General features: G+C 28.6%; 1 protein-coding gene across 3 annotated transcripts in view; it reads left to right on the forward strand.

Moving 5' to 3' along the window:
* Positions 1-1,035: 1,035 nt before the first annotated feature.
* LOC111623938 (sodium- and chloride-dependent glycine transporter 2-like) overlaps positions 1,036-23,022 on the forward strand; it is a 45,795-nt gene continuing 23,808 nt past the window's right edge. The window contains exons 1-3 of one of the 3 annotated variants that reach the window (XM_023366676.1): positions 1,036-1,123; positions 22,381-22,513; positions 22,596-22,727. In XM_023366676.1, the coding sequence (XP_023222444.1) occupies positions 1,100-1,123; positions 22,381-22,513; positions 22,596-22,727 (289 nt within the window). In that variant the 5' untranslated portion in view covers positions 1,036-1,099. Of the gene's footprint in view, positions 1,124-13,544; positions 13,615-13,774; positions 13,923-22,380; positions 22,514-22,595; positions 22,728-23,022 lie in introns of those variants that run through there. The other 2 variants (XM_023366679.1, XM_023366677.1) reach the window with 2 other exon arrangements.

Here is a 23,022-nt window from a genome sequence, read left to right on the forward strand (position 1 = left end):
ATAATAATAATCTTTATTAGCATAAAGGGAAGTGTCCCTGTTGCAGGGGGTTAAACAAGAGATATTATAAAATTTTTACAATATTTACAAAATATATAGGATATTAGTATAAAACAATTTGACAGTTGCAATTTATTATTTACATTAATAATCAGATGTACAATATTGGAGGCATAATATACTGGCATAGATTTACAACATTTTTGTAATTTTAGTGAAAAAGTTATACAGACTGTAGAGATCTTTTTTATTCAGATTATTTAAAGTATTTCTATAATCTTGAGATGAGTCATTTTGGAGTATTCGGGAGATGTTAAAAGTTTCACATATTTTTGAAAGACTTTGACATTTTTGAAATAAGTGATCAGTTGAAAAGTCATTGGTTTTACACCATGGACAAAGATTGTTTGACAGGTCAATATAAGTATTATTAATATATAACGAGTATTTATTTAAGCGTAATTGTGCAATCAGTCTTTTCACATTAAAGTTAATTGAATTTATCATATAAGGTTGTGATGAAGGTATTTGTAATATTTTTAGGTACCAAGGGTGATAGGTATTTTGATTTAAACTATTTTGATCCATATTTATAGACTGATCAATCGCTGATTCCATTAACATAGTATAACCAAACTTCCAGTCTTGAATATTATCTTTGAATAGTAAGTCAGATATTCCAAAGGAATTTAATATTTTATTTAGTTTGGATTGCCAGAGGATTTTTAACTAATAGATAATCTATTGATTAAAAATACATTTGGAGAAGTCTACGGTTTTTACTGACTTATCGAACAAACGAATACGAATGGACCCTAGACCATCACTGACTGACTGCCCCTGGAAGTCGGCTTGTTACAAAAACACAGCTTCCCTATCACCAAATGTCACGGCACCCCCCTGTTATTTGTTAATGATTCGGATCTCTTCCTTATTGTTAAATCTTTGTCAATTGGTCAAACAATGTATGACGTCAAGAACAGATCATTATTCGCATGACTTAATGATATCAAGTTTTACCTATCTCATTCTGTATAAAAATCTCGTACAGTGTATAGGATCACATAAATAAGACTGGCTAGTTGCACGTTTATTTGTCATGATGTCTGTTGTTACTCAAAAGGTAAATTTCTTTTTTATTTTTACTTATTTAAAGTTAATTATTCCAGAAATATAAATGAAATTTTAACCGGAAAAAAAAATGCAAAATAGCTAAAATTTGATTTCTTAAATATAATAATGTAATATCTGTACTGTAGTAAGGTAAATCTAATTATGTATTTCATAATTAATTTAAAGTATCAAATTAATATAGATTTTTAACGTTATTAAAATTAAATATTTAAATTATTAATAGCAGTAGATATAGATGTAATTGTTTAAAGTTTATTAATTTATTTTATAAGATAAACAATAGGATTTTTAAGTCATTATAATAATTATTTATAACCTAACAACATATATTAATATTAGTTACTTTATAAATTTATAAAATAAAAAAGTTGTTTATAACTTTATTATATATATTATGAAGTGTAAATTCCTCATTTTGTAATCAAGAATCAAGTATTATGATTCAAGAATGAAGTATGCATTCTTCATTACTATTAGTACTTTAGTAGATGTAATAAATTTTAAACTTTAGTGGATTGTTTTAATATTTAAAAAGTAAAGAATATCTTATGCTATTTTTATGTACGTTTCTTCACAAAACTATATCCTATTAAAAAATCATTCAATCCGAGAAGCCATAGTAGTTTGGTGACATAGGAGGTATGGTGTCAGTCATGGTATGAGTATTAATTTTTCAAATTTAGAGTTTACTTTTTCAGTTGGGTATAGAGTATTTGTCCTTTAACAAAATAAAATGTCCCCAAAATAAATAACAACAAGAACTAAATAAAAACCTCAAAAATAAATGTAAAATTCGAATTTGACTCCTTACAATATTTTTGTGGATGGTGAATGGTNAATCAATTGAAGCTGTAAAGGAGTTATTTCCCAATAAGCTGATTTCACGAAGAGGTGATGTTAACTGGCCACCACGCAGTTCAGACCTGAGTCCTCTGGGCTATTTCTTACAGGGACTTCTTAAAGAGAGGGTGTACAAAAATAAGTCAAAGACATTAACTCAATTAAAGCAGAATATCACAGCAGAAATAGTATCGGTATCTCAGGCTTTGTGTCAACATGTACTGAGAAATCTTTGTTCAAGATTAGAAGAGTGTCAGGAGTGTAATGGATGCCATTTAGATAACATAATTGTTAGTAAATAATCTTCCAATAACCATAGATTGAAAATAAAAACAAAACTTTCTTTGAACATTTTTTATTTTTAATTTATTTTACTTTTAAACTGCACTCATCCTTTCTGGACATCCTGTAAATAAATAATATCCAGGACTATTTTTCTGCTGGAATGTGCTGGTATGGCATAGCAGCAGATAGCATAAAAGGTATTGATAAGTAGTATGTAGTACAGGTAACAAATTTTTAGAAAAAGAACACTAAATATATTTCATTAAATATTTTAATATTATCTTAAATATACAATTTTTTTATTTTTATTTTAGGAAATATTTAGAGAAGATTCTTCTAATCCTCTCCCAGCTGCTAGAATTTCTCCATCTCATGGCCAGTTGTATTGGTTGATGGACAATGCAGCTGCCAGTGAAATCAATAAGACAGAATAATAATTATTGGAAATACTTTAAAATCAAAGAAATAAGTCAGTATATAAAAAGATTCTATATCATTGTTTTTATTACTTGAAAAATGTTAAGTTACGATATGCAGAACTGGTTTTTATACAATAAATGAATATAAATTTATTTTTAAGAAGCTGTAAGTAAAAGTTTTGTATATTTGGATTTTGTTTTTTTAATAAAAATGCTTTATTAATTAATGATTTGATATTTATTAAATATTTTTGACAATTACACAATAGTTACATATATTATCAATAATTTTTAAAAAATTATCTTTACAGCAATTGTTAGCAATGTTGCTTTTTTGTATACTATTGGAAACAATTTAGACAGGTACAGCTTTGATTTTAACTCCATGCTTAGGATGAGATGTCACAAATGAATATGCTATTTTTAATTCCTGAAACAAAACATAAATTGTAAATTATCATTAGCCAGATATTTATTTAATAAAAATATTCATATTTTATACAATACCTTCTCTTCTGTAATTAATTTGTATGATTTTATGATTCTGGCAATTGCCATTTTTACTTCTAATTGTGCAAATCTCATTCCAATACAATTTCTTGGTCCAGAACCAAATGGTTGATATGACATTGGTTGAATTTTAGATTTGTTTTCTGAAGAAAATCTAATTTTTGCAGAAAATTCAAATGGAAAAATGTTATTACAACTGAAATTTTTTAATTAAAATAAATCATTGTTTTTATAGCTTATATATACAGAGTAAACAAAATAGTTTGTTCAAGAAGTAGACTGACAATACAAATGAGGGATAAGATTTGAAACTCCTCAAGTCTGTAGTAAGAATGTGTCAAGATTTAATCATGCAACACTAAATACATAAAATATATATCACAAGCATTAACACTTGGACTGTTAAAGCTTGCAATTTTGGTTTTTCAACATAATATTTTGTTCCTTTTTTTTGTCATCTCTTAATTCAAATCAGATAATTAAGGGTGTCTTTTTGCTCTACTTAATGATGGCACTTGCATATAGGGTTGCCATCTATCTGGGTTTGACCCGGAGACTCCAGGATTCAGTGAGTTATCTCTGGGCTCCAGGGTTAATTAATATTTCTCCGGGTTGTGCAAGTTGAAATGAATATGTACAAAATTATATGAAAACCGTCGTGTATATTTCTTTCCCCGTGTACCAAATTACTAGTGTGCTGGTTGTTGGCTTAAAGACATAACATCTATAACTGGCGCAGGCACAGTGCTGCTGCGTGTTATGTAGTTGTCACTCTCAATAGACAGCTCTTGACAAAACAGTCACAGGAAAGAGTACATGATATAGGCTACATAGGTGACAGTTTGATAAACAGTGTTCGTGTTGGTTGATGATTAATGGTAAGTTATAGTATATAGTTAGAGTCAGACTTGAGCAGGTTAAATAGCATTATATAACAAATGGTCTGTTGGACCATCAAAAAAAATTTTATTTTTTTATTTTTGGATGTTTTTTAATTCAAAAATTTTTATCCGCGCGAAAAAATTTTATCGCGATTTTAATCAACTTTTAATGACGCACGATTAACACTTAATTGTTTTTTATGGGATTTATATAAATAGAAAAACTGTATATGTATGCATATGGTTTTTTTTTGTTTCTTAAATCATCGTCTCCGGGCGAGACTAAGTTCTGAGGTGGCAACCCTAGGCACAAAACAAATTAAAAATTTTAATATTGTAAACTCCGTGGGCAAATTTGAGACAATACGCGTGCATACTCGAATAAAAAACAAAATATTGAATTACGAAGATTGCACTTAAAAATTGTGAAATTTTATACGAATAATTTCCCGATTCCCTGTAAAACATGGTTTCCGGTTTCGTTCTTACACGATTCCGGATTTATCTGAGACATTTCAACTTCGTTTTGTTCAAACAATATGTGATGTAAAACAATCAAAACAAGCTTCTAAACAAAAAATACAATTACACATTAGCAATAATTTGTTACATTTCACAACTGTATAATTCAGTCACACATCTATGTTAAGTAAGGACAGCTGTTAAAAAATAAGCAAAAACTCTGTTTAACCCAATATAATCTTTACTTATTTACTATGCAAAAAAAAATATACTTTTTTAAATTAAAGTTGCTCTAACATTCAAGTTTATTTTGTCTTTATAAATATGTATAAATCTTATTTTTATATCTTTACAAATTTTAATTCACCGTTCTAGCTGTTAAAAAAAGAGGAGTGAAAATAAATCCAGACTAATTGTTTCCTCACATGATAATCACTTTCAAACATACCTACTGTAACCTTTTTCAAAATTATCCATGAAATTCAATATACTTCTGCCATCGAAATGATGCCAGTCTTTCAGATGTCTCGTCCTTTTGAATAGATTTCAATGCTGAGAATAGGTAAAACTCCAGAGAACTAATTGGATGTAGAACGCACGGATTTTTCTTGGCCAAAAATCTAGTTGCTTCGTTAGCAACGTACAGTACAGTTTAGGGTTTCTCAAACGAGATCCCGAGATCCCGGTTGTTTTTTTAACCCGGGAAATTCTTCTCATCCTGAGAAATCCCGCAAATTTCTTAAAAGTTTACTTTTTTTTTTATTTTGTATTAAGATTGAGGAAATTTTGCAAATAGAAAGTATAATTAACTCATAAACTGTCAAAATACATTTGTATTTATTAATTTTAAACTTACTTATTAATTTTTTTAATTTTTCTTCGTTATGGCATGTCACAAATGGTCAATAATCAGTACATAACTTATTTATGGCAGGACTCTGAAAATTCTTTACTTGTCGGAACCTGTAATATCCGGAATAATTATACTTATACTGTCTTAAGACATACCCAATAGCTATTGCTTCCGATAGCTTCAATAACTGCGTAACTCCAAATTGTGCAAATTTGGCAAGGATACGAACGAGTACGAAGTCTGCAAGTATGAAGTTTTTCTTCATAAACCTGATTATTAAATCCAAACGAATTGCCGAATTATCGGGCTATAAGCTTGATGCCGCTATTAAAACAGCCGATGTAGACAAATCAAGAATACTAGAGAGCAAAAGAAGTACTACAATCTCGAAAACGAACTCGAAATCTTCCAGGCTACAAGTGAAAAAACATATAACATCTGTCTTCTCTTAAATGCATTAAAGACGATTCCACTAACATCAATTAAATCGGAAAGGGCATTCTCGGTAGCAGGACTTTTCATTACTAAAATAAGAATTAGATTGATTGATCGGAGTATTGACCATCTTTACTTTTTAAAATATTATTATAAAAATGTACAATAATATTTTGTATTATGTTTTATTTAAAAAACGAAAATTACCTTTTAAGTTAGAAGTTTAATCTAAGTTCATTTTTTAAAAATATTTCCACTCAATTCAAAGCATTTTGTTGTTGTTGTTGTTGTTGTATGCAGTTTCCAGCAAACTTTAATAAATTTCTTCTATTTGTGAAAATTTCTACGTAATTCAAAGGTAATTTTTAATATGTATCTTACACATCATTATTAATATGATTTTAGAGGTGCAGAACGTATTAAATTACTTTAAAAAATGAAAAATAATTATATCATTTGATTTCGTGATATTTTGTATATCTTAAAAATAATTAATTTCGTCCCGGGATTTCCCGGGATCCCTGGAAACAGTTCACTTTTATCCCGGAATCTCGGGACATGCAAAAGACCGGGAAATGAGAAACCCTAGTACAGTTGCAATCAGTGGCACGGAGACATTTCTTGTGGATGTAATCTACCAACGTATTCGGACGGCACAATCTTCCTAATCCGTGAAAATTAAAGATGATGATGGTCATTACTCATTATCTTGTCGGTTGACGGAGCAACTTTTGTTTTCTTTGGAGTGAGGAATAATGGTGGTGTACGCACTGCGCTGTAGGCTCGTTTGATCTCGGGATCTCCATTATAAACTATTTCAAAAATTTCATAAGCTTTCATAGCTGCTTTTCGCAAGCGGAAGCAAAATTTCAGACTTTATACTCTCATCACAATCATCCTGTGTTTTTTTTATATGCGAACACAAACTCTATTTAATTCTTTTTACCTCTATGTCCTTACTCACCTGTGAAAATAAAGATAATTTGTTTTGACTTTTGACTAAGTTCTCCTCTATCTGCTAATCGGAAACTACACCAGTTTAATAAATTTTATTAATAAACAAGTTCCAAGTAGACAGGATATACACAAATTTACAAACTGTATTTGCTCTGAGCGCTCTAGTGATCAAATAAGGCATCATATTTCCTGCATTAATAACCATTTTTTACAGTGATATAGATCCGATATTTGCTAATGCTACATTTCCAGCAGGAAAAAAAAATCATTTTCAATTTGCTTTTGAACGTTATCAACCTTTTTATCCCATTTTTAAACATAGTTATAGAACACGATATTAAAAATTTTTTTCCTCACATTACAGGATACTTGTGATGAAAGTCAAAAGTTTTAGATTTTTCATGTTTTAACTCAATCGTACTGTTTCTAATATTAAAATATTTGTAAATATTTTGTATAAGTTCATTAAAATAATTCTATTTTAGTTCCTGTTATTTCAATATCATTATTGCTGATGCATTTTTCGCTTACATGTATGTGATTTATATTTGTAATTTCAGGAAAGAATTATTTTTCATAGAATTCCATTCCTTTTATTATCTATTTTTATACAGGATTATTATTTAAATTACAACAACGGGAGATAATGATTTTTTAAACTCCTTTCATTCTGTGGACATTTTCCCACTAACCCTTTCTTTCTGGACCTATCGGGTCGTTTCTTTTTATTTTTACTTCATTTTCGAATATTCAAGAACAAGTTTTTATTTATTTTATAAACCAACTAAGAAGAATAGCTTACTGTAAGTTATGATAGTAACTATCAATATTAATATTAAACGAGGAAAAAATACTTAAAAAATACGGATTTTGGATTTTGTGTTTAATAACAAATAACAATGGATAATATTAACTAGCTGTAAAATAAATAGGCAATTGTCAAAACAGATTAACTTTCAACTACTTATTCGTATCATACAGGATGTGCACTAGTTATTGGACGATTTCGTAAGATAATATTTTCATAAATATTGAACAGAAATACATGCATGTAGGCCTACTTGATATTATCATCATTTGAAAGAGGGATCTTTGCAGTTTTATACTGACGATAAATGTGTTTGATAGTGCTCCATGTGTGGCGCGGCAAATGTCCAGACGGTATTCCCATTCTAGTCAAACCTTCTGAAGCTTGTCTTGTGTGACGTTCCCGTTAGCGTTGAGAATCCGCTGTTTCATTTCCGGTAACGTCATTGAAACAAGGACACCAGGGATTACCTAAATGAACACCTACCGGAGTCGTGCAGCAGCCACAGAAAAAATCTTCCGCACATACCGCCCCGGTTACCGGATATCAGTGTGCAGTTTCTTCCTTCTCCAATGTTTACGTCTCTCCACCACCACATACATACACGCTTTACTCTCCACTTCCAACAACATCGCGGGAATTGAAACAACGCATTCACACTGCTACACAGTGTGTAATTGGGCAATATAGGGAAAAAATTTCTAAATGCAAGTGTAAAGCATTATTGTTTCTGGGGGGTAGATTTTACTAATAGAATATAAATATGAGTAATTCTACAAAACATTTAATATACGGCATTTAAAAAAAATTAAAATTATTTACAGTATATGAATCAGCAAAACTTCATAGAAATATTTATAAGACTAAAAATAAGTAACAGATATTAATATTTAGTATTATGTTTAATCCTAATAAAAAAAAGCATTTGTATACAAGCAAAATTGAAAAACGAAGAATCATAACTGTAAAGAAGAATATAAAAACAATTAATCAGATCACTACTGGCACTAACACTCATCCAGAGTCCTTGGTGAATCAGCAGAATTCTTTCTTTCTGGTTCTGATGAAATTTTCTCATTCTCTATTAAATTTCACATTGTAGGATTAACATTTTTTGCCTTTATTTATCTGGGATGCTCGCAAACTAGTTATAAATGAATCTGAAGTGATGAGAAGTCTGTCCAGTAAGTACGAATCTGTACATCTTCTTGATATTTTCTTCGTAAATAGCTCCCTAAATTATCTGTTGTTTGTTTCTTACCTCTTAAGCTTCCGAGTTTTGACTAATTGGGAGAATAAAAGCTTTAATGTCCCTTCGTGAAATCAGTAGTCACTGCCGTGACTCCTGCCAAGTAAAAAAGTCACCGACTTACTAATATATACAGGAATCAGAGTTGCCGATTATGGGATCGATTTCTCTGCCCCAAACATCTGAAGCAATTCTGAATATCTCGTTCGAAAGAAAATTGTTTTCTTAGGTAGTGTGCAAAATTTCAAGATTTTCTATAAAACGGTTGCCAAAATATAAGTAACCTAGAAATGCAAAAAATGCCAATAAAAGCTTATTTTCTTGTCGTTTTTTTTTCATCCGGCATTGCAAACGCTCGTAGAGAAAAGCTAGAAGTCTAGAAAGCTTAAATTTTAAACTTAAACCTTTTCTGTTATCAGTGAGGTGCTGGCGAAACTTCCGGGTCGATAGGTCAATGTTCACGGGAGTTTCCCATAGAACTAATTCAATTTTACAGCTTAATTTTATGTTTATAAGAATAAAATTGCATGAAAACTAATGAATTTTCTTCAAAAGGTTACTCAGAATTACAAAAGTTCAAATTTATGCGAATTAAAACTTTTTATAACGATTTTTGTAAACGGCGTATCGAAAGCGCGCGTTCGATTGACAGCGCATTTGTTCGGCGACGCGTTCAGTCGGCGGTCACCGAAAGCCGACCAATCTTATGCCTTGATGTAATAATATAATTATTAAGGCTCATCAGTGACCAAGAGGTTCCGTTCCCTGAGCACTGTGAGTTCGGTCGTGGGTTCGCGGCTCGCCAGGACGGACTGGCCGCGTGAAGTTTTCCGGGTTTTCTTTCTCCACGTCTATAACGCCTGAATAAGGGTCACTTACCCTTAAAAGACTTCCCGGAAATCATTATTCTCCGCTTCCTACGTGTAAACAAATAGACAATTACTAACTATGTCACATTGCAACTTACCACTGGGCACCATAGCATAGTAGATCTTGCCCAACATAATAAAAGACAAAACAATTACTAAACAAAAACAATTGATATCCAAACAAAAACATCTGACATGTAAAAAATTTCGTCAAGTAAAAATTTATGACAATTTAGACGACGGTCAAAGTTTTTCTTTGGTAAAAATAAACTTGGAGCTTGGTAGCCGTGCCCTCAAGATTTTTACCAGAAAATTTAAAATGTTTGCTAAAAAATTAATAGCAAATGGGAAAAGTAGCGAGGCATCGACAGTTTCCTCGATACTCTTTTACATCTCAGACGTTTCTTTTTGGATAAAATATTAACATCATAGACATTGGATGTCATGCATGGTGTTGGAATTAAATGTCTTGTGTATATCTTCTTTGTGTAGACTTGAAATTTAACTAAATTAATTTTGTAATTACAATTTATGCATTATAGAATAATAATTTAGCGTTTGATTAAGTCTAGATTCACTCCTGTTATCTCAGCCGAATCCTCAACATTTCTAAAAATTTACGGGTTATTTCGAATCACCAGTTTGCTGTTTAGACATGTCAATCAGAAGATCTAATTCGTGTCCCAAGGAAAGATAGTCTCTGTTTACTTCTATCCTTGATAACATATTTGTATTGTTTGTTTCAGTAGGTTTTGAGCCCACCGGTGGCCAAGTGGCTAAAACTATTGTACACTGGTAGTTAGTCGTGGATTCGCGCCTCGCCAATGGGGTGGCTACATGGAGTTTCTGGGTTTTCTTCACGTTAGTAACACCTAAATATGGGCCAGTTTCTCGTAGAAAGTTCTCAAAGGGAGGAGATCACCAGCGTTGCCGTCCGTATACTATCTCCGCTAAAACTTCACATTTCAAGTAAACTTAACTCCGTTCCTAAATTCTGTAGACGTTCTACCGTCGAGATATAAAATAAATTAACACTTTGTGTTAAGTTCAAAATTGAATTTTCTCCATAGATTTCCATATTTACACTGTCACTTTCAGGAACGTTACACAAGACATACTTGAGAAGGTTTGGCGAGAATGGGAGTACAGTCTTGGCATTTGCTGTGCCACACGTGGGGCACAGATCGAATTGCATTTAAGGTCAGTACAAAACTGCACATATCTTCTTAATTAATTAACAATGGTGGTAATATCAAGTATTTCTGTTCAATATTTATGAAAATATAATCTTACGAATTCATTTAATAATTTGTGCACACCCTGTATTTATACACTCTTTAATATTTAATATAAATATTACAAACAATTGTACACGCCTAAAGCGAATCGCGTTTGTATCTCTTTTCTAATAACTTTACTTACATCACATGTAAGTCACAGGCCTCCAAAAATTCTTAATCTGTCATTAATTTCAACGTTTTTAATGGTTAAGTGATAATACTTAAAATGTCTACGAGAACTTCCAAAATTGAAGATTTTCAAAAATATCAATGTCATACTGTATATTACTATCCAAATTGCTGGATGGAAGCCTAACGAGTTTCCATAGAACAGGAATAGACAACATTTTAAAAGATTCCTAAGTCGAAGAAAAATTTCATAGGACAATGAAGGAAAATGTGGAGTAGCCACCCCATAAACGTTGCCGAAAGCTCAATTTTTCTAAATATTACTTGTAGTAATAAAAAGTGCACTTCAACAGTAGGCTATACCGTTATGTCAGAAGTATCAATTACGAAAAGTCCCAAACTACCAAAAACACTTTGCAAGAAATCCAGAGGCAGTTTTCTGGGATCTAGAGAGATTGACCAGGCAACTCTCCAGATCTGACTCTCATAGTGACTACATATCTAGAGAAAACTTCAGGATAATATGCTCGTTATCCGCATCCAACAACAAAAGATCAATTGATTACATGTTCAAGAAGAATGGTCATTCGTTACCAAAACGATACCTTCTAGTTGGTTGGAAGTTTTTCCCAGGAGAACTCTCTAGTGCATTTACAAGAATGGACTTTATGCTGATTATTAGTAATAATAATCATTCCTAGTCCAAATATGTAATCGAACAACTGATTTACGATAATAAAAATAAATATCTTATTTAAAGGAGTCAGAAACACTTTTTGTGTACCTTGTAGCTTTGCTTTTATTAAATAAGAGTAAACTATAACAGTGTAGCGCTTATAATGGTAAATAAAAACTCAAAATCAATTTGCTGGCTTTCAATTATTTATTAATTTATGTAGCCAATTTTATAATTGGCTACATAAATTAATTATAAAATTTTAAAATAGTAAGATTCTACGTTACATCAAACAATGAAAAGTTTAAAAAAAGAAAGAAAAACGAAATAATAGAAATTAAGATTTTTTTAATAAAATATATAGTTCATTGCTTACGACATTACATAATAAAAACTTGTTGGCATCAACCTTAATTTAAAAGTTTCTTGTTCGACCTGTTACTTGTTGAATAATCGTCGCGCTGGTAACAACAATGGTCGATTATCCACAAACTTCATATACTGTGAGTAGAAAATACCGTATATTATTTATTACTTTAAAAGTATTAAAATTATGTTATATTTATATGTGTCCATTAAATCTGTTGCTTAATTTTAAATAGGAAATATTTTATACTTATTAAACTATTGAAAAAATTGTCTTCATGACCTGCATTACTTGAATACATTACATAATTTATTATTTACTTATTTTATTTTTCATAAAAAGGGGTAAATTGAAAAATAATTTCGGTTATATCATCTTTTTAGTTTACATTCTGTACTGTTATTATACAAAATATTTATTGTAAGTTATATTTATTTACAAGTATTAAACTATAGACTATAAATGAATTTCAATTTCAAAATTAATACTTAATATAAAATCTGATCATTTGTTTCATGCATTATTTATGCTAAATTTTGTTTATTAAATTTATGTATTAAAAATATTATTTAAAATAAAGGAACATAACTTTCGACTAGACTATATTATTCCCTTACTAAGAAAAAAAAACCATTTAATTATACCAGACAGGAATATCCGGCTTTGTTATATAAGCTATGCACGGAAATAATATTATGTGACTTTTTTTCAAAAGCGCGTAATTTTGTCGAAAAGGCTTCCTGTTTTGAGAAAAACCTGGCAAGTCTAATTCTACTGCACTCGCCTAAAGTTACTATCTGATATGGATATTTTTCTTAGAAGAAGCTAGTCCCAATAGTTTTGAGATGTAATCTGTGACGATCCAGAGATACTGAGAGATGCTCAATACTTTTATTGTACCTAACTGCGACACGTTAGTCAACCACTTTCATGCAAGATGAAACGCTTCCACATATCCGACGCTGAATACAGTAGTTTCTGCAACATTTCACCGATAAGAGAGTAATTAGTCATGTGTTTCCTACCGCGTACTCATTCCGTTTCCGGAACCTTAATCCATGCGATTATTGGTCGTAGGGATACTTAAAAAGTGTGATTTATCGAGGATACGTTTCAAATTTGGCAGTCTTAAAAGACACCATTACGCTATACATGCCAAACATCACAGAGAATCAATTAAGTATCGCCTTCAGATTTTCGTCATTAGAATGGGGACCAATTAAATAATATACATCTCTTTCGTCGCTAAGCTCTCAGCGTAAGATGAGTGTTTTGTAGAAATAAAATTTTTATTGCTTGCAGCGCCAAGTACCATAGTGGTAATTTTGGTACTATTTTTTAACAGAAATATTTTTCTCATTTCCTGAAACATCACCATATCAGATTCGGTTGCATTTAGACTGTTAAATATCCCTTTGCACAGCGTTGAATATCAGAATAGAAGTACTTTATGACATCCGGTACATCATTAGTATTTGTGATAAGTACATACGAAACTATAATAGAATATTTTGAATCTATCTTTTAATTCATAAGAACTATTATAATGAAGCAATTTCCCTTGTTATCAGTCATAAATCATTAGATCGTTGTAATTGGTCAAAAAAATATATGACGTCAAACACAGGTATGTTCGTTTACAAGGTCTAATGATGTCAAATGTTCTACCTCAATCAGCATTGAGTTCTCGTTTAGTATATATAGGATTATATTTAAATATTTTTATATAGTCTTATATTTACGAGTCATGACACTTAATACTCCAAAAGTAAGTTTTTTTTTTAATTATTAAATTAAAAGTTTAAAGACCTGGTATTCCTGAAGTTTAAGGGTTAGTTTATGGAATTTTAAATATGGAATGGATTCTAACACAGTTTTATTATTTTTTATTTAAAAAATAGTAAATTTGCAGAAAATAAAGTAAAAAATGTCTCAGTTAATTTTCTATGTCTAATTTTATTTTCATATTAGTTAATGCAGTATTTTAATTTTCATTAAAGTTTACCTGTTATATGTATTATTAATTTAAATTTAGAAAATATTAGTTTTTTTTTAAGGATGTGCAACACTCTTTATATTCACAGTTTAACAGTCGAGTTATTATATTTTATAGCCTCGTAATTATTCCTATGAAACTATTCACGGGTGTCGTATAAGTTTATAAAATAAAATCATAAACAACTAGCGATGAACGAGCTTTCATTTTATTAACAATATAAATTGTAAACAAAATTTCTGTTATAAATATTTGTAGCAGGTTTGAATCAATAATAATACTAATAGAATATTTACAATGTTTAAAACTAAATATAAAGTAAAATATAATTTTTGTTTAATTTTACTTATCGTCTTAGATATAACTGTCAAATTATACAATCAAATAAAATCTTCGTCAAAAATTTATAGCAATTTATGAAAATTGAATCCACATTTGAGTAATATATATAATTTAAAAGGATATATCCCTTATCTTGATTTATACTTTATTTTTAGTTGCAGTTACAAATCTTTTTCTATTTTAAACTATTATAAATAATTTATTATATTACTTAATTCACTGTCGAATGTTCCAATTCATCTTTTAATTCATAACGCTTAAAATTTATTAAAAGTAGTCTAACTCATAAAAACAAAATCGTTTTTTGTTTTAATTTAAACAAATTGTCATATAAAATTACAGTAGAAATATAAAAAAAAAGTTTCTTTTAATTACAGTAGTAGTCTCCTTATATATATATATATTTTTGTAAAATTTAGCTTATAAAAGATTTAATAATAATAATGTATAAGAATCAATTTGACGAATAAGATATATTTGTCAGACATATTTTTCATTGATAAAATATTGTTTAACAAATTGTATTGCAAGTCGCATATTCTTAACAAAAAATATAACAAGCAATTATTTTTGTTCGATACATCAATAACGATTTTATAATTTTTCTTTTTTAATAATACAAGTAAGATCTATCGATATAAACTAGATATAATATTGTGATATAATAAGTTACATTATACAAAGTAAAATCTTGTTTACAGATCATCAAATGTAAATGTTTATTTCTCAACGTTTTAAATTTCATATTAAATAATTTCAGACATTTTTAAATTCAAAACATATATTAATTTAAATATGTAGAAAAATATCGTTATAAGATATTATTACTTACAAATTAAATTTATATCCTACGACCTAATAGTGATTATAATAGCATTTTTCTTTTAAACATTGATTAAAAATGATAAATAGAAAATAATTTTTCTGTTTATTTTATACTACATCCATTGCATAATATAAAAGAATATATAATAGGAAACGTGAATAATCATTTAAATTTTTCTGATTTATTTGTGGTTTCTAGGTTATCCTGTACTTTATTATACAGCTACATGAACTATTTAAAAATAATTTTCAAAATTATATATTATATAAAAATAATAATTTTATGAATATAATTTTTTGTAGAAATAATTTAAAATTTTTTTGTATTTATAATACTCAATTAACCATTTTAAAAAGCAATATTTTGTAAATCCAAATTTAAATTATAACTGAGTTTATTGTATAAAGAATAATTAACGAAGTTAAATTATCTTAGAACTGTAATTATATTTAAATAGTTTCAAGGCAATATTCAATAACTGTTATTCAGAAATAAAACATTACTAAGCTTAATTTTGAAATAAAAATCGCTACTTGTTTACGTGTCGATACGCTTGATAGGTTTGTTTTATGTCATTACTTTCATACTTTTTTTATTTACATTAATTTGAAAGGAACAGTCATATAATTTAAATAGGTTATTTAGCTTAAGGTAAACAATATAAATATTTACAATAAATTTATTTTTAAGAAATACATTTTATAGATTACATATTTTAATATTTAAATGAATTGAAATGAATAATTTTGTTTGAATTGCATGTACAATACCTATACAGGTTTCCTTAAAATATTTTCAGTTTACATATACAGTATATCAAAACCCAGCCAATTTTTATCTGTAAAGTTGTTTTCTTTAATTTAATATTCAATATTATATAATCCCAACATCAAAATGAATAACCTTGAATACTCCGTAATTTTCTCAAAATTTCTTGTTAAATCATACAACAAAATAGGAAAGAATTTTAATTATATTTTCTGATTTTTCTATTTCTATAACACGAACAAAACTTAGATATGATTTCTAATTAACAGAATTGAATTCTCAAAACGCAATTCATAAAGTTTATCGTGAGACCTTTGATCAAAATTACCAATAGATTTAGTGCATTACATTTACGAGCATGACTTTGAAAATACTTGTTTTTGGAATCGTGCTCATAATTTACATTATAGATACGAATCTAGACTTTTATGTTGTAATTAATATTAAAAAAACCTAAGAATTGACGTTTCAGTGTAGGCCTATACAGAAGGTTAAACCTTCTTAGATCTTTAATTATATTTATTTACTTAAATAGTTCTCATGTTAGCTATTCATCAAATATTCGTAATGTAATATTTTTATCTTCGTAATATTCGAAAAATGAGTTTATCGTTAAGTTTTATATTAGGAAATATATAATACTGTACAATCTTTTCCAAATTGTGGTTTGCGGCCCAGTACCGGTTCGTGGGGAAACTCCGTTCACAGAAAACGTAAAAATTTAAATGTTAAACAGGAAAAAGTAATGATATTTTTTGATATTGTACATATGTGATATATTTTACTTCAGGCTTCTTGAGGCATATATAAATTGCTGAAAATTACTGATAATATTTAAAATTTAACAAGTATGAAACTTAGAAATTTAACATTCATGACATAAGATTATTATATTAACTCCATATAATTCTCTTAAAAAATGCTTTCATTATTACATTACACTTCTTTAAAATGTTTAGAATAATAATATGGCAAATTTTTATAGAATTAAATATGATTATTCTTTCTGAAATTAACTAAAATTAAAGATTGAAATCAGAAAAGCCTGGCAAAGCCACGCATGTTAATCTAAAATTTCCAGTTTAAATTTCCCATAAAATTTATGTATAATTGCTCAATTTTTTTTTAATTATCTTGTATTACTGCTAAAACTAAATAATTCTAATGTATTTTTAGAAATTGCGTATTTAATTTGTAAGATGTTTTAGTCGATATTGTGAAACAATAAATAAGTTCAAAGAATCTTTATTTCATATCGAAATAATTAAAATTTATTTATAATGTTAGCATGAATTGATAAGCGTATATATCAAATAAATAAAATTTAATGTAAAATGAATTTATTTTTCGCGAAAGATTTGAATTTAATGAATCAAAATTGCGAAATATTTTAACATTTATCACTTATAATTTTTATATTAATTCTTAATTAATTCTATATTAATATATAGTATGGATTTATAATTTAATGAATTAATGAAATAATGAATTTAATATTTAATTAATATTGACATTTATATCATTTTTCCTCGCAACGTATGAAAAGACGACGACTCCATTTTATCTTATATTTGTTTATAAATTCTAAAATTATAAAAATTATGAAAAATTTTAATTTCGTAAAGTAAAATATACTTTTATTTTCCATTATTTCTGATATTTTTTTCACTATTCTAGAGTTTTATTTTCGTTATGTTACAATAAATTGCAATTTTTTTCTAAGATAGATGAATTTACACGATTCTTTTCAATCAAATTGTTTCAGATACTAGAACATTGATTTTACAATAGTTTTACAATACAAAATATTAAAATTCTAGTGGTTTTCTTTTGAACAGAAGAATGGATTTTTTTTTTTTATAAAAGTTGTCTTTCTTTTTGAATAAAAATTCCATAGTCACGAATGGGGAAGATTAAATGACTGCTATATCATATTCTGCGTCAAAAGCTGTGCAAGAACATATTGCCCTCATGTATAAAACTTAAAAGTTCCTGGAATTTCTTATGAATTTTATCGATTTGGTGTCAATATACATTTCAACGGTTTCTTGATAAGTTACAAAGCATTTTCTGTAGAGAAATCGAAAAATCATTTTTGAGTTTCATTCGGCTCGACTTTATCATCGATATATTTTTACACAGAATGGATTCTGGCTTTTAAAAATTCAAAACTAATTTACAATAAATTTTGAATAACAAATTTTGCTGTAAATCAATTCTTATAAAACTTATGTAGAAATTCATTTTTCGAATACGTTGTGAAGTTAACTTTATTTTTTTAACTTTATAATTAAAAAACTATTAGATTTCAGATAATTTCTTTTGTTAATCTAAGAACTAACAGTGGAGGAAAAGAACAACCAATGAAAAAATTCCTCATCCATTTGTCAACCTTACTGAGAGCCAGTTCCATTTGTACGAAGTAAATTCGAATACATTTCGCATAATTAAGGGACATTTTAGATATGAGCCAAATAAGCACTTATTTAAGATGCCAGAATTCTGAGATACTAAGAAGTTGATGGAGATTCGTAAATAGTAAAAAAATATATAAGTTTACAGCCAGTATGACAGTGCTAATATAATATAAATTGGTTAAGGGCGATGCAATTCCCTGAGTCAAGAATGCAAAGTGAAAAATCTAATCTAGTAATAAAGTTAAATTAATTAAAACGGATGCACAGATGTTAATAAAAAACTTTTTTTTTAATATATTGAACCTTTTATATGGAAATGTGTTTGTGCAAATATAAGAATACGATGATTCGGTTGAAGTTTTAACTCTACACCCAAATCGTAGAAAATATTCATGATAACAAAGTTAAGTGTATTTACGCATCTACTGTAAATTGTATTTAAACAAAAAAGGAAAATAATAGAATGTAGAAAGTTTATAAACTCCCAATTTCAATTTTACGTTAGTTGAATACTGTACTTTTTTAAACTTTGGATGGGAATAGCTTTACTTTTTGTAATAAGGCATTATCTTTATCAGTTCTCTTCCACTCTCAGTACTTACGAGTTAGCCGTTTTGATTAACCTAAAGGAGCATGTTACTTTTAAAATACAGTACTTACCTTTTCAGATACAGTGTTGCCTTGTATTTCAAATTTAATTCGTTCCAGAACGCCGTTTGAACTCTGAATTGTTCGAAGTCCGAATCAACCTTTTCCCATAAGAAATAATGGAAAGTGAATTAATCCGTTTCCAGACCCTAAACAATATCCATTTAGATAACTTAAACAGCAAACACATAATTTAAAGTAAAAATAACACATTTAAATGCCTTAAATAATAAATTAAAACATAAAAACAGTAATACGTAAATACTGTATTAAAGAATAAAAAATGTGTTTATTATATCTTGGTGAGGAGTGATATCCCGTTTCTTAGGGTCGAAGTGATATCACCATATACTGTGGAAGTGATATCACCAGCAAACTGCTTCTCATTTATTCATACTAGGTTTCTTTCATTTCTTCAATGACTTGCGGTCTCATGGTCATCAACATTGTCACAGCTTTAGCCGTATTTTCTGCTTTTATTGCTTCCTTGTTCTTAAATTAAGAATGGTGCATACGGTCTTCAGAACAAGGCAACTTAAACATGGCTGCCAGATCCGTCAAACATATACTGCTTTCACGCTTCGCGATAAGTTCCTTTTTTACTCCAATCATTCATACAACAATCTTCCTCTTAGGCTTCGTTGCTTCTATAATGTTCTTGGATGTCATGATTAATCGTTAGGGGTTATATGTATATAACCAAACACAATAAAATGAAAGGGTGAAAAGCACTGAAAACACACAAGCGTTAAGGTGCGACTATGCACAAGCGAATTTAGTAGCGAGCGAGAGGTTGCGAGCGATATAGCTTTCGCAAAGAAAATCATGCACAAGCGAGAAGCGGGAAATCTCGGCTGGCGTGAGCGAATTTCTGATTCTCGCACATATCTGACAGGGTTTGATATTTATCGCGTCTCGTTTCTTCTCGCCACGTATTCTCGCTCGCTCGGAAAATTCATAGTCGCATCCTAACACGAAATGCTTTCACAGCGAGAGCGAGAGGCGATTTGGACACAAAAGATGGCACTTACACAGCGAGTGCATTTTTACTTTCTCGGATGTTATATGTAACAGAAAGAAAGTATGGCAATAGGACTTTTACATTTTTGGACGTCGAGAAATGCAAAAAATCGGGGTTTTCGGTATATATGGGTGTTATATATGGATATATATGGGTAAGTATATGTATAACACGATTTTGTTCACCCTCTTTGAAGCTTAATAACTCCTGTGCTTTTTGTCGAAAATTTCTGAAATTTTGCAAGGGGATTTGCTTATTAGAAGGATTGATATAATTAAATTTTGGTGGTTAAAGGTCAAAAGGGTGGAGAGTTAAAGGGGGTCGTGTGTATCTCCAGTAGGGTTGGACCTAATGACGATTTTACTCGTTATTAGCATTTAGTTTTTTTTTTATAAAACCCATCTTACCCTAAAAATTAAGCTTTTTTCCATTTTATAATAGTTAAAAATATAAGATATTTTAAATAAAATATGATAACAGATGACTGGGAAAGTTAAGCAACTCGTTGCTGGTTTATTTTACTGAGCGCGCAGTTCGAACGTAAAAGCATCGTTCAAACTCAGGGTCGAATTTCTCACGAATTTGAGTTCAAATTTTGGGGTTGTTCGAAGTACGAGGTACCAGTGTATTTGAAAATCCGCCTATAAAGAGAACTTTCTCAATCCGCCAAAAGTCCTGCTTTTCTAGTTTCAGATTAATTTAATTAATTAATTTAAAGAGAGTTTCCAATTATTCAGGCAGATATTTGTCCATCAAAATTCGAATTTGAATGGAAATCTGCTTCAATTGATTTCATTCACTCTTTAACGAAACTCATTTGGAATGACGTTAAGGATAATAAATCCAGCTTGTTCTTTACCTCATTTTTATATTATAAAATAACTTTCATTTTAAATCTTATTTTCTAAATTTTGATTTTTATTTACGTAAATTTTTACGAAAGTATTGGGATTTGATTCACTTTATCCGATATTACTTGAAAATAATTGAAACAATATAATCGGCGTATACTAAACCATTGCACACTCCATAAAACTAGGCCAAGATCTTTGAAATTTCCAAATCGACCTTAACCAATTTAAAATAGGCTAAATTATATGTGAGTAAGCATTTACGATAGATTAGTTAATTTCAATGGGTTTCAGACACAATCATCATCATTCAATATCTTCAATTATATAATACGAAACCTGATACAAATTTTTACATATTAATTAATTTTAAAATAGCTAAAATTAGTAATATGACTATTTAAAAAAATATAATTATTCCGTGTAATGTAAACAAATAAAAGTGAAAGTAATTTTATAAAAATTTCATTTTAACGTAGGATTTTTATCAGATTATTTAACGACAGGTCTATATACAATCAAATCATTAAAATGTCATAATTACAATACAAATTTATAATATGTAAGTGTAATTAAAAAGATCTATCATGATTTTGATAACAGATGAAAAATTGCTTCTTGATAAAACGTGGATATAATTAATGGTTCATAATTTTGTGGGTAGTCGTGGTAGTTTTTTTTTTATTCATTTAGGATGCTTTTTCAAGTCTGAATTTATATTTTGTGCTTCAAAAAAATATTCATAAAATTAGTCAAATGGTAGACTGGGTCTCCCAAAGCAGTAGACTACCATTTTAATCACCTGTGTTTATTCTACATATTTAAAAATGGATATTCATACAAATGCCTTTGAAAGTATTACATTACGATCTCGGTAATCTGACATATTAGAGATCGGATCAGCGTCGGATTAAGGAGATCTCCTGTTTATAGAAATTAACTGTTATACACTAAAAACGATTGTTAAAAATAATTTACAAAATATATTTCTAAAATCTTATTATACTGTTTTAAGGCTTGCTTAAAATTGTTTTACTATTTATACACTTACATTGTATTAATCTTATTTTAAATAATATATTACAGATGAGTAGTGTAATTTATTGTTAATAAAATATGGTGTGTAGTTATCTACATTAAAATATATATACAGCAAAATACCCTTTTTTTAGAAATATAGTCATTGAACTAATAATGTACAGGTATAGTATAACATAATATTGGTATATGATACTACTCTGTTAATTAATCCTCAAAATATAATTGAAAATTCGAATCTAACTTTCGTATTAATTGAAAGGTATTATAAATTATTATTTAATATTTGCTTTCTTTTAATTTATTATAATTTATATAGGAAAATGAAAAAGATATTCCAAAACGTGAAGTATGGGGAAGCAAGGCAGAATTTATTCTTTCGTGTGTTGGTCTTTCTGTAGGAATAGGAAATGTTTGGAGATTTCCTCACTTAGCTTACGAAAATGGCGGAGGTAAAAATAAATTATTTTTACATGAGTAATATTTAAATAAAATTTTTTAAAATAAAAATTCATTTAATTCGTTAATTTTCAGGTGCCTTTTTATTTCCTTACGTTATTTTATTACTTTTTGTTGGAAAACCGATGTATTTTTTAGAAGTGGCTTTGGGGCAGTATTCTAATTCAGGTCCTACGACTGTTTGGAAATGTTTTCCTCTAGGAAAAGGTAAATAACTCTGTTTTCATTGAGTTTCTATTGAATGTTGTTCATTAAATTACTATCGCTTTTGGATAATTTCCAATTACTGAAATATCAGATAACAAAAAACTTTATTTAATGAAGAATTAACGTATATTACTCTTATCATTAATTAAACATTGTTATCAATAAGGAAATAATGTTTTATTTAATCAGATTTTTTAAATTTACGCAATCATTCATTAAAATTTGCTACATTTTACTATTACCAAGTGGAAAAAATTGTATTGCCCGTGTAATAATTTACATGTTAAAATATTTT

Source organism: Centruroides sculpturatus, unplaced genomic scaffold (assembly GCF_000671375.1).
Source record: "Centruroides sculpturatus isolate CEXI.00-Female unplaced genomic scaffold, Cexi_2.0 scaffold455, whole genome shotgun sequence".
Classification (NCBI taxonomy): Eukaryota; Metazoa; Arthropoda; class Arachnida; order Scorpiones; family Buthidae; genus Centruroides; species Centruroides sculpturatus.